Below are 14,251 nucleotides of genomic sequence, written 5' to 3'. Positions count from 1 at the left end.
AGCCCTCATAATTTCTCATTTCAGATTGGTCTTACATTTTTGATATTCTTCCAAAGCTTCATCTGTCTTCAGTCACCTAGGCCTTCTGTGTGCTTCATTTTTCCTCTTAGCTAGTCTCACAATTTCACCTGTCATCCATGGTTCCCTAATTATGCCATTTCTATTCCTCATTTTCACAGGAACATGTCTCTCCTACACTCTAGTCAACCTCTCTTTAAAGGTTTCCCACACATCAAATGTGGATTTACCTTCAAACAGCTGCTCCTGATTTACATTCCCCAGCTCCTGCCAAATTTTGGTCTTGTTGTCCTTCCCTCAATTTGACACTCTTCCTTTAGGACCATTCTCCTCTTTGTCCGTGCATATTCTAAAACTTACAAAATTGTGATCACTGTTCCAAAATAATCCCCGACTGAAACTTTAACCACCTAGCAGGGCTCATTCTCCAACACAAGGTCCAGTATGGCCCCTTCCCGAGTTGGACGATTTACAAATTGCTCCAGAAAACCCTCTTGGATGTTCCTTACAAATTGTCCTCCATTTAGACCTCTAACACTAAGTGAATCCCAATTAATGTTGGGAAAATTAAAATGTATCACCACCACCCTGTTGCTCCTTCATCTTTCCATAATCTGTTTACATATTTGTACCTCTATCTCATGTTTGCTGTTGGGAGGCCTATAGTATAGCCCCAACATTGTTACCGCACCCTTCCTATTTCTCAGCTCTGCCCAGACTGACTTACTGTTCAAGTCCTCCATAGTGCCCTCCTTCAGCACAGCTTTGATATCCTCTCTGACCAGTAATGCATCCCCTCTACCCCTTTTACCTCCCTCTCTATCCTGCCTGAAGCATCGATATAACTGAAGTTGCCAATCATGCCTTTCCCTCAACCAAGTCTCAGCAATAGCAATGACATCATACTCCCAGATACTAATCCAAGCCATAAGTTCATCTGCCTTACCTACTACATGTCTTGCATTAAAACAAATGCATCTCAAACCACCAGTCGTTTTGCTTTCATCATCTGCCCCCAGCCTCCTCTTACCCTTTGTCATGCTGACTTCATTATCTAGTTCCTTACAGGCTTTAGTTACTACCTCCTTACTGTCCACGAACCTTCTCATTTGGTTCCCATCCACCTGCCATATTAGTTTAAACCTTCCCCAACAGTGTTAGCAAAAGCACCCCCAAGGACATTGATTGCAGTCTGGCCCAGGTGTAGACCATCCAATTTGTAATAGTCACACCTCCCCTAGAACTAGTCCCAATGTCCCAAAAATCTGAACCCCTCTCTCCTGCACCATCTCTCAAGTCACGCATTCATCTGCCTATTCTTTCATTTCTATTCTGACTAGCACATGGCACTGGTAGCAATCCTGAGATTACTACCTTTTAATTTGGCTCCTGTATCCCTAAATTCTGCTTGTAGGAGCTTATCCCGTTTTTTAACCTATATCATTGGTGCCTATATGCACCGCGACAACTGGCAGTTCACCCTCCCCCTTTTAACATAAGAGATGGAAGGGAGAGAGAGTTGAAGATTTTTTTTCACTCACAGCATGGCAGGAGTCTGGAACTCACTGCTTGAAAAGATTGGTGAGTTAGAAATATGTAAACAGTATTTAGATATTCACTCACCTTGTCATAGTCTCCAGGGATAAAAAGCTGAAAAACAGGATTAATGTAGTCAAATATTTGTTGATTGGTACAGACATAATGGCCTCCTTCTGGACTGTTAAAGCCAACAACTGTACAAGGCATTCCTCTGCAAATCCCACTGCACTCGTCGAATCCCTGGACTGTGTCACTCCATGATCCTGGGCCATTGCTCAGTGTAATTCCTGTGGGAGGGACCACAGCAGCTATCTGGTTCCTAATATGCCAAGTTTTCCCAGGAAGAGACAGCATGGTATCTCGCAAACTGAAATGGCCGAGACCACCATTCATAAAATCCCCTTCAGGAGTAAATAACTCCTGCTGCACATAACCTGAGACCATTATGCAGATGTATTGAGTATAATTTGAGTATAAGCTTTGGTTCATTGAGAAATTGCACTGCTGAGTTGTGGTGTGAAATTTCCTCCTTTTGGACCGGTGAGCCTGACCTCAGTGGTGAGCAAGTTGTTGGAGGGAATCCTGAGGGATAGGATGTACATGTATTTGGAAAGGCAAGGACTGATTAGGGATAGTCAACATCGCTTTGTGCGTGGGAAATCATGTCTCACAAACTTGATTGAGTTTTTTGAAGAAGTAACAAAGAAGATTAATGAGTGCAGAGCAGTAGATGTGATCTATATGGACTTCAGTGAGGCATTCGACAAGGTTCCCCATGGGAGACTGATTAGCAAGGTTAGATCTCATGGAATACAGGGAGAACTAGCCATTTGGATGCAGATCTGGCTCAAAGGTAGAAGACAGAGGGTGGTGGTGGAGGGTTGTTTTTCAGACTGGAGGCCTGTGACCAGTGGAGTGCCACAAGGATTGGTGCTGGGTCCTCTACCTATTGTCATTTACATAAATGATTTGGATGCGAGCATAAGAGGTACAGTTAGTAAGTTTGCAGATGACACCAAAATTGGAGGTGTAGTGGACAGCGAAGAGGGTTACCTCAGATTACAACAGGATCTGGACCAGATGGGCCAATGGGCTGAGATGTGGCAAATGGAGTTTAATTCAGATATATGCGAGATGCTGCATTTTGGGAAAGCAAATCTTAGCAGGACTTATACACTTCATGGTAAGGTTCTCAGGAGTGTCTGTTCATAGTTCCTTGAAAGTGGAGTCGCAGATAGATAGGATAGTGAAGAAGGCATTTGGTATGCTTTCCTTTATTGGTCAGAGTATTGAGTACAGGAGTTGGGAGATCATGTTGTGGCTGTACAGGACATTGGTTAGGCCACTGTTGGAATATTGCATGCAATTCTGATCTCCTTCCTATCGAAAAGATGTTGTGAAACTTGAAAGGATTCAGAAAAGATTTACAAAAATGTTGCCAGGGTTGGAGGATTTGAACAATAGGGAGAGGCTGAACAGGCTGGGGCTGTTTTCCCTGGAACATCGGAGGCTAAGGGGTGATCTTATAGAGGTTTACAAAATTATGAGGGGTATGGATAGGATAAGTCGACAAAGTCTGTTCCCTGGGGTCGGGGAGTCCAGAACTAGAAGGCATAGGTTTAGGGTGAGAGGGGAAAGATATAAAAGAGACCTAAGGGGCAATTTTTTCACACAGAGGGTGGTACGTGTATGGAATGAGCTGCCAGAAGATGTGGTGGAGGCTGGTACAATTGCAACATTTAAGAGGCATTTGGATGGGTATATGAATAGGAAGGGTTTGGAGGGCTATGGGCCGGCAGGTGGGACTAGATTTGGTTGGGATATCTGGTCGGCATGGACGGGTTGGACCGAAGGGTCTGTTTCCATGCTGTATATCTCTATGACTCTATAATTCCTTAATCATAAAATTACTGTATAAAGCAGTGGTTGTATATATCCCACCCTTTACTCTTTCTGAATAATTATATCTATTCAATTCCACACGATATTCTATTCCAGATTATTGTTTCGAGCACAACTCTCACATGGAAGAACTTCTCCCGCATAAAAGGATGTCACCACATCATAAGGGTGGGCTAAGGATGTGGAGCACAATGTGAATAGAATTAAATTGGGTTAACTGAGTTCACAGTTAAGAAGCTCGTTTTAAAATTACTTTGAAGGAAAGCAGACAGTTGGCAAAACAAAAAAGTTTACGTGCTGTGAACTTACAACACTCTGAAGTTGAACTCAAACTGCCAAAAAGTTAAATAGGAACCAACGGAGCAAAAGACGGAGAGAGTGAGAATAGTTTTGTTGCATCTTTTAGGGCCAAAATGTGGCTCAGGTCCAAAATGTAATAATATCGCTCTTTTCACTGAAGAAACCTCTTAAATCTTCCAAATAGCGAGCTCAATTGCGTTGCTCTTGACAGCAGCTTATAAATTGCAACAGTAACAATGCTGCACAATAGGTTGAACTCTTGCCTCCAATAAATCACTCTACAACATGTTTCAGCTTTAGATTGTGTGTTGAATTTCTGGGAGGTGCATCATCAACTCCTCTCTAAAATCTCTGTGTGGTTCCTGTTGTTACTGGATATGTCTCCGTGCAAACTGTTAAACAGCACTACACTACTGCTTTGTAAGAAGCTGTCACTTTCAACAAAGAACTCTAGTTGGTTGCACATTTTGTGGAAATATTAAATCATTCCATAAAGTGTTATTGGGTTTCAGGATAATACAGAATTAAAGTTTAACTGAGTGTGCATCATCGTACCTTCAGTTTAATTCAGGAAAACACAGATTGGTTTATATCGTTTTGATGTGTCGCCTCTTTTCTGAAGATGCCAGAGTGACATTTAATGCAAGGTGCTGCATTTTGGGAAAGCAAATCTTAGCAGGACTTATACAGGTTATGTGTAGCAGGAGTTATTTACTCCTGAAGGGGATTTTATGAATGGTGGTCTCGGCCATTTCAGTTAATGGTAAGGTCCTAGGGAGTGTTGCTGAACAAAGACACCTTGGAGTGCAGGTTCATAGCTCCTTGAAATTGGAGTTGCAGGTAGATATGATAGTGAAGAAGGCATTTGGTATGCTTTCTTTTATTGGTCAGAGTATTGAGTACAAGAGTTGGGAGGTCATGTTGCGGCTGTACAGGACATTGGTTAGGCCACTGTTGGAGTATTATGCGCAGGTCTGGTCTCCTTCCTATCGGAAAGATGTTGTGAAACTTGAAAGGGTTCAGAAAAGACTTACAAGGATGTTGCCGGGGTTGGAGGATTTGAGCTATAGGGAGAGGCTAAATAGGCTGGGGCTGTTTTCCCTGGAGCGTCAGAGGCTGAGGGGTGACCATTATAGAGGTTTACAAAATTATGAAGGGTATGGATAGGGTAAATAGGCAAAGTCTGTTCCCTGGGGTGGAAGAGTCCAGAACTATAGGGCATAGGCTTAGGGTGAGAGGGGAAAGATATAAAGGACACCTATGGGGCAACTTTTTCGTACAAAGGGTGGTATGTGTATGGAATGAGTTGCCAGAAGAAATGGTGGACACTGGTACAATTGCAACATTTAAGAGGCATTTGGATGGGTATATGTATAGGAAGGGTTTGGAGGGATATGGGCTGGGTGCTTGCAGGTGGACTAGATTGGGTTGGGCTATCTGGTCGGCATGGACGCGTTGGACCGAAGGGTCTGTTTCCATGCTGTACATCTCTATGACTCTATAAGAATGAATGCATTAATAGCTGCCGGAATCACATGCGGCAAAAATTAGCTGGATGAAAGAAAAGACAAACCTAAAAATCTTTACAATCACCTTCAAAACAGCTACACTGCTTAACTGGGCATTTGGTGCCATCAAAATGATACCAATCTAGATTTCAAAACAAAGCTCATATCTAAGTTAAACAATAATGTTAAATGTAATATTGAGGCCAAGTATGTCTGCTTCAGTGTTTGCAGATCTCAGCCAAGACAAGTTCTCAGCCACCTCTAGGTGCACCCTAATTCAGGATATTTTTAGAAGTCAGGTGATAATAAGCATTTTTATTAAAGAGTCATACACACAGAAAGAGACCCTTCGGTCCAACTCATCCACGAAACCAGACATCCCAATCTGACCTACTACCATTCTCCAGCATTTCCCATAGTCCTGTAAATCCTTCCTATTCAAGTACCCAGCCACATACCTTTTAGTTGTTGTAATTGTGCCCACCTCCACCACTTCATTTGGCAGTTTGTTCTATACACTCATCACCCTCTCCATGAAAAAGTTACTTTATAGGTCCTTTTTAAATTTTTCCCCTCTCACATTTAACCAATATCCTCTAGTTTTGGACTCCCCAACCTAGAAAAAAAGATTTTTGGCTATTCACCCTGTCCATGCTGTTCATGACTTTATAAACCTCCATATGGTTGACCTTTAAAAGTGGCCTCAACAATGTTCTGTACAGCCGCAACATAACATCCCAACTCCAATACTCAATGTTCTGAACAATGAAGGCAAGTGTGCCAAAATTCTACCTAACCTACCTGCGACTCCACTTTCAAGGAAGTATGCACTGCGCCCTTAGATCTCGTTGTTCAGCAGCACTCCCCAGGGCCCTACCATTAACTGTATAAGTCCTGCTTTCCCAAAATGCTCCACTTCACATTTATCTAAATTAAACTCCATCTGCCACTCCTCAGCCCACTGGCCCATCTGATCAAGATCCCATCTGAGATACGCTTCTTCACTCTGCACCACCTATTTAGGTGTTATCTACAAAATTACTATATTCTCACTCTGTATTCACATCCAAATCATTTGAAGTATAAGACCATTTCTGTAATGGCTTAAGCTCCTTCCTTTAAGTAATGGGTGGAGAATCATTACTACTGGATATACTGCTCTCTTCAATCATTCATTATCTGCAAAATCAATCAGATTTAAGATTATTTTGTTTATGCTATGAGGTCAGTATAAAATAGATCAACTTAAAAATCACAACATTAGGTTATAGTCCAACAGGTTCATTTGGAAGGACTAGCCTTCAGAGCTCTGATCCTTCATCAGGTGGTTGTGGAGTATAAGATCATAAGACACAGAATTTATAGCAAATGATTACAGTGTCATACAATGATATATTGAACAAACCTGAATTTTAAGTCTTTCATCTTTTAGAATGTGTTGCAGGTTTTGGTTCATTAATATATAAATCCCAGAACTTCTTTTAAGTCACATTCTTGAGATAACTTAAGGTTTTATATCAAAAGGTGACATCTCAGCTAAGACAATGCATTAAACCACCTGATGAAGGAGCAGCGCTCTGAAAGCTAGTGCTTCCAAATAAACTTGTTGGCCTATAACCTGGGGTTGTGTGTTTTTTTTTAACATTGTGCACCCCAGTCCAATACCAGCTCCTCCACATCACAGAATAGATCAATCTATCTATGTAGAGTACCAGTGTGAAGTAAATGATCCAGTTGTTATAACGCAATAAATATGGACTTCCAAAGGGCAAATCATGTTTGAATGACTAATGTGCTTCGAAATTTTTTGAAGAGGAAACAGAGAGAGTGAATGAAGACAGTTTTGTTGATGTGGTATACATATTTTTAATAAACGTGTTTATCACAAGATAAGGCAGAATTCTGACCTTCTGGCTCAAAGGTAGGGCCACTACTATTGTTCCACAGTGGTGACCACACATATATACTCTTAATCATGTTATTCAATCTGTTTGTGTCATCTACAGCATGTGGGACGTGAGTTAAGGTCTCCTGGCCCAGAGGCAAGGATACTGTAATTGCACCACAAGTGCCCCCATCTGTTGGAATAACATAAATGGACTTTCAAAGTCATGCAGCAGAAAGATTATGGAATAAAAGGGGCAGTAACAATGTATAAATAAAAGTAGCAGAGAGTAGCAGTCAATGGACATTGTTTGGGCAGGAGAAAGATTTGGAGTGGAATTCCCCAGGGGTCAGCATTAGGACTCTTGCTTTTTCTGATATGTATGAATGACATATTTCTTGGCATGTAGAGGACAAATTCAAAGTTTGCAGATGATGCAAACTTGGAAGTTTTGTAAACTGTGAGGAAGATTATGTAGAACTATAAAGGACATAGACAAGTGGGCAACCAACTTGACAAGGACATATATTCTCACTTTTGTGATTCAGCAGGTGACCGGATAAACACACTGAATCTTTGTTACTGTCTTTCAATCATTATCTCTGCTACCCCTAGCAAGAGTTCCTGCTTGGAAAAGGAAGGGCGGGGGGGGGGGGGGAATATTCTTACCTTGAATGAACTTCTCTCAGATCTTACCATTTGGAGCAGAGTCTTTCCTGGGGAAAGTGAATTAAGAAATTTAAACGCCATGTTGAATAAAACTATATGCATTGGTTTGTTGTATGCTGAATACTGGAGAAATATATATATGGAGTTTGATAGTGACGAAAGAACAAGTTGTCTTGTTCTTTTGTGCAGCAGTAATGAACAGGTTTTCAGTAGATTCATTCAATTCAACCTTGACATAGATATATTTACAATAAACATGCTACATCAACAGAAATTGTAATCAAATTGCTTTATATTAGCACATGAAAAGGAGGACATTAATTGTTTTTTCTTTATTCTGTTAACAACAGAATAACAGGAATGAACTGAATTTTATGTTTAACATGTATCACAATATCATGCATCTATATATTTACAGATAGAGGCAAGTCGGCCTCTATTGCATTGATTTTTATTTGGATGGCAGCCATACTATAGTGACACATATGAAGGTACAACAACTTAACTCACTTTAAGACGGTCTGCAGTTTATTTATTATCTCTGGTTTGTAGCAAGTTTGCAAATGAGAAATCACGGGTGCATTGCTTTATGATCCTTAACCTGCTGTTTTTATATGAAAGGTAATTGTATTTGGGAGTGTACATATTGCAGCATGGAACAATCTTGCCTCACAAAAGCAGTGTATTTCTCCAATTGTGATGATCAAGATGGTAGTAATACTACCTCCTGGAATTACGGATGGTAATGTAATTAATAATTGAAAGTTTGAACAAGATTTTGTGTTATTCATGTCATATGGTTTGAGTGTTAAGTAACTAAGAGAAAGTGAAGGCTGCAGATGCTGGAGAGTCAGAGTCAAAAATTTTGGCGCTGGAAAAAGCACAGCAGGTCAAGCAACATCCAAGGAGCAAAAGAATCAACATTTAGGGCCTACCTTCCTGATGTAGGGCTTATGCCGGAAACATCAATTCTCCTGCTGCTCAAATGCTGCCTGACCTGTGCTTTTCCAGCACCACGTTTTTCAGCTTTGAGTGTTAAGTCGTCAAGTCTCAGAAAAGGCAATCTTATTTTGAATTCTGAGTCTTATAGTTGCTGACAACCATACGTTAGACAAGAAGTTTGTAAAACTTTGATTACCACCAGCTGACAAACACCAAATACCTCCATATGTCTTTCCATCCTGTGATCAATTTGTAGTAAAAAAACTAAATAATGAGTGTAAATAGGAACATTTCTTACTCAGTATTCTCTTTTGAATAAATTACTAATATTCTTTGTTAAAATACACAAAAATAATGGTCATTTAGTACAGTAATAATAGACGACAAACTGACAAACACCAGACAATAAATCAACTCCTACTGCTCGATACATCCACACCTCTTTATTCTCCCAAAAAATGCAAAGAAAGCAACAGCAATATTGTATCATAGTTATATTATCAACGAGTGTTTACCGAAATAAATCGGTATGCATGTTTCTCAAAAAACTCTGGCTAAAAGAACTAAAGGTGGGCATGAATATTTTCTTCTTTTTTTCTCCCTGATTCTGCAAAACATTTTGGATAACATTGGAATGTAGTTCTGCAGAAACCATCTATTATTAATGTACTAAATGATCATTATTTATGAGTATTTTAACAGTGAACATTAGTAAGTTACTCAACAGAAAAGCAAATACTCAGCAAGAAATGTTCTTATTTACACTCACTATTTACTTTTTACTACAAATTGATCACAGGATGGAAAGACATATAGAGTTGTAAGCCTTTTCCACATGATCCTTGATTCCTTTACTGATTAAATCTCTGTCTATGTCAGCCTTGAATGCACTTAATGACCCAACCTCCTTAGCCCTCTGCAGTAAGATATTTCAAAGACTCACTATTCTCTGGTAGAAGAAATTCCTTCTTATCTTTGGCTTAAATGAGCGACCTCTCACTCTGAGATTATGTTGTCTGGTTCTAGACTGTCCCATAAGGATTGCCCATTTGCCACAAAGCTGAAGAGTAATTTTGTCTCTCAGTTGGTTGCTAAGTTTTGAAAAGCATTATGTCAGAGAACAGGATCACCAGATTCTAGTGTATTCATGGCCGAATTAGATTTATACAAAAGCCGTGGTTTTGGAAAAGTGGAGTTAAGGCCACAGGTCAACTGAGATGTTGCCTCACATCTCAGATGTTATGTTGAGTTATTTAATAAATATCTACCTCCACACACTACAAAACCTACAGAGGGTCTGACATGCTAAGCAATTTGACATTCTCGACATGCAAGTCTATTAATATGTACCAGTCAAGATGAAAAATGGAAATGTCTTCCTAATGCAGTATGCTTTGCTATTCTGAGTGCACAGCACTCTGTGCTAATTCATGCTAAATCTAGTTTTGAGACATTGACATAATATGAGATCTTCCAATTCTCAGCACTGATATCTTTCACCTCATAATATATTTTATTCATTTGTAAGTTAAACTTTGTTTTACAATGGCAGTATGCAACTGAATTATATAGGAAAGATACCTTGCCTGTGCTGAATTATCTAAGATTACCAAAAGCAGTATAAATCAGAGTGCAGCCTGTGTTATGAGGGAAAAAAAAGCTTATTCTCTTTATCTTGATATATTAAGTCACAAGGTCAACATATTCCATCTATTTTTAGAGCTAGGTGACACACCAGAGGATGTTCACTGCTCTTGAAATCTCAACAAAAATCAATAGTTCTGGGTTGATTTTACATTACGTTTCATGAGATTATGAAATGTATGACCAGAGTTAGAGACTGCAGTAGGTAATATTTCTATATTTCAAAAGGGGTGAGATTGCTAGTTGAAGAAATATGCAAACAGAGCATGTATATCAGATTATAACTACTGTTCATGCAAAGATAAAACCCAAAACAGACGAATTGGGTTGAATAGTCTATTTACATGATGTAATTTTGATTACTTCCAATTAAAATATATAGTCCTATATGAGCTCAATATTCACAGATTAATCTTATTCATGGTGCATCTTCACTGTTGTTCTCTATGTTCAGGAGACGGCTTCTTACTTTGCATACCATTAATGTGTACCCAAGCCATTCAAGATAAACCTTAGACCTATCCCTTGTTGATGAAGGTCAACATTTGTGATTCCCTTGAACCTGCCTCTTATGCAAACAAGAAGTGACTGCTATTTTTACCAAACTCTGAAGTTAATTGCATAAGAGATTACGTTGCCATCCAATGAGACAGCGTGAGCATAAAATCAGGTCATAAAAGCTGGCCATGTTGTGACTCAGTTTTACCAATCTCTGCTTCGACTGCCATTTGCACTTTAATCTTTCAATACAGAAAAACAGAATAGGCAAAGTTAAGATTTCCCACATTTCAGACGACAATGGCAGATGAGTCCGCTCGGGTCAGCTGGTTATATATAATTTTAAATCAGTCAATTTTGTTCTGTAAGAATCTTCTGTCATAATCCATCTCTTCAATTTTATTCCAAATTGTGACTTGGGAACTGAAGACTCTAACAAATTTTATATCTCCGAGCATAGCAGGAACACTGAGGAGAATAAAATTAAATCCTTAAGAGCTGAAACACATATTAGTTTTATCCATAGGAAGGTGAGGCTTCCCTTGACATTCTAAAGTTTAGAGGGAAGCTGCGAGATAGAAATAAATGTAGAATGGAAAGCAGTGTATTGAGATCTTTGGGCATTAAATAAACATAACAAACAGTATGCAACTGACCTTTGATATGATCTCAAGATATATCAGTAAGTTAAACCAAATTCCTAGTTATTAACAGCATAAATTAAGTCACACGGTTTCATATTTTCAACAGAAAAGTTTATACTCACCAACAGTTAAATAAAAATCAAGTACCACTAACAATTCTATATTTTGCAAATATTTTTATTTAACCATCTAAGGAATTATAATGCAGGCAATGGACCATTTCCAATAAGATACCACCCAACCACCATCCTTGGCATTCAATAGCATTACCATCACTAAATCCTCCACTGTCAACATCCTGGGATTTATCATTGACTAGAACCTCAAATGGACTCACCATATAAATACAATGGCAACAAAGACCGGTCCGAGACTAGGAATACTGCAGAACTCACATCCTAGCTTCCCAAAGGCTGTCCACCCTCTACAAGACACAAGTCAGGAGTGTGATGGAATACTCCCCACTTCCCTGGATGGGTGCATATCCAACAACACTCAAGAAACTCAATACCCTTCAGGACAAAGCAGATCACTTGATTGAAACCACTTTCATGAACATAATTACCTCCACCTTCAATGCTCAGTAGCGGCAGTGTGTACTATCTACAAGATGCACTACAAAGATTCACCAAAGATTTTTAGACAGGCATCTTCTAAACCCACAACCACTTCTATCTGGAAGGACAAAGGCAGCAGATACATGGGAACATAACTAGCTGCAAGTTTCCTTCCAAGCCACTCACCATCCTGACTTGGAAATATATTGCCATTCCTTCACTTTTGCTGGGTCAAAACCCTGGAATTCCCTGCCTAACAGCATTGTGGATCTACCTACAGCACATGGACAGTGGTTCAAGAAGGCAGCTCACCGTCATCTTTGCAAAGGCAGCTAGGGATGGGCAATAATTGCTGATCAGCTAACTATGCCTTTGTTCTGCAAGAGAATATTAACCAGAAAAGTCTTTGGGATGTTTACATAAATGATGAACAACAGTGGACCCAGCACTAATCCTTGGTTTCCAATAAGATACCACCTAACCACCATCCTTGACATTCAATAGCATTAGGTCACAGGTTTCCAGTCTGGAAAACAACCTTCTACCACCACCCTCTGTCTCGCAATGTCAAGCACATTTTGTATTCAATAGGCCAGCACTCTCTGGATCCCACGCAATTTAACCTTACTAACCAGTTTACCATGTGGAACCTAGTCCATATAGACAATGTCTACCATTCTGCCCTCATCTATCTTCATGTTCATCTCGTCAAAATACTCAATCAAATTTGTGTGACACAATTTCCCACGCACAAAGCCATGCTGACTATATCTGATCAATCCTTGCTTTTTCAAATGCAGGTAGATCCTGACTCTCAGCATCCTCGCTGGTCTGTAGTTCCATGAGGAACCCTGTAGTTCAATTTAGGAAGCATGGTCAGCATGGATGAGTTGGGCCAAAAGACCTGTTTCCATACTGCATGACTCTACAATTTTGTATCAGTGCCCCAATCTCCTAAACCATATAGATATTTGAATAAGAATTTGTCATAACAACCTGACCTTACCTCTGTTGAGATGATATGCTATCAGACAACTGCTGAGCTTTAGCTACCTCACACAAAATTAAAATAACGCAGGGCTGGAGTCGCAATGAGTTCACAATTATATCAAGTGTCTCATTATTAGGAGAAAGCCTTTGTCAAGGCCCAGTTCCAATGGCACCCTTGGAGGATGCTGGGAGGCCAATATAGAGGTGGGGTTTCCAGCCATACTCCTCGGCAGCCATTTTTATGACTGTTCCAACCCTATTTCCATCTCCTCAGAATGGTAACAGTTCAGACTTCAAGAATCCAAGAGCGTTTACCAGCTTTTACTCCCTCCACTCTCGAGAAAACAATTTGAAAAGCAAATTTTGATTTATTTAACGTTTTATGTTTTTCACAGGGAGACCAGGGTTATCCAGGAGAACAGGGTTTTCGAGGCATCGCTGGACCACCTGTAAGTTGATGCCTTGAATCTGCCATTTGTAGTTGACTGTAATTGTGTTAGCAATGTGTGTTTCTACGCTTAATTCAGTGGAGAGTAATATCCTCAGCTTTTTTATTGTCTTCTCCTTTCTCCAATCTGAGCTGGCCAATCCATTCCTGGAGTATATTTCCATGGGAGGGGAGAAAGATTTTCCTTGCAATATCAGGAACCTCATCCTTAACTCAGGACTGAAGAATGACAATGAACATTGGCTAAGTACTAAACTGTAAATGTGACCCCTGTGTACTCTCCATACACTTTCAGCAGATGATGTTCAGAGTCAGTAACCCAGTCCAAAGTATTCTGCTCTCTGACTAGAGTGCACTGAGGCTAATTGCAGCACATTTTGTTGGCAGAGATAATTAAACTTAACATCGATATGAAACCTACAATCTTCATGCTCATGTATGGCTCATCTTCTAATTTGATCTCATTTCATAACTGTTCCTTGTTATCCCATTGGAGGGTAGCAGCACATACAGGTGTTCAGATACTTGTGATAAAATTGTTGGATAGGATTATCAGAAAGCCTAGACTCTGCTTGTTCTATACTGCAGTGATACTAGCATTTTTAGACACATTCAGACTCTTATATTTTGTTTTTAAATTCCCTACAGTGTGGAAACAGGCCCTTCGGCCCAACAAGTCCACACCGACCATCTGTAGAGCAACCCAC

General features: G+C 39.8%; 1 protein-coding gene across 3 annotated transcripts in view; it reads left to right on the top strand.

The window, feature by feature from the left end:
- The window catches only part of col22a1 (collagen, type XXII, alpha 1), a 284,019-nt gene that overhangs the window by 136,182 nt on the left and 133,586 nt on the right, over positions 1–14,251 (top strand). For all 3 annotated transcript variants that reach the window (XM_087986621.1, XM_087986620.1, XM_043687857.2), the window contains one exon: positions 13,492–13,545. In XM_087986621.1, the coding sequence (XP_087842747.1) occupies positions 13,492–13,545 (54 nt within the window). The remainder of the gene's footprint in view (positions 1–13,491; positions 13,546–14,251) is intronic.

The sequence above is a fragment of the Chiloscyllium plagiosum genome, unplaced genomic scaffold (genome assembly GCF_037043375.1).
Source record: "Chiloscyllium plagiosum isolate Xiang-an unplaced genomic scaffold, Cpla_swu_hap1 HiC_scaffold_4, whole genome shotgun sequence".
In the NCBI taxonomy this organism is placed as follows: Eukaryota; Metazoa; Chordata; class Chondrichthyes; order Orectolobiformes; family Hemiscylliidae; genus Chiloscyllium; species Chiloscyllium plagiosum.
This window is presented reverse-complemented; position numbering and strand designations above follow the sequence as displayed.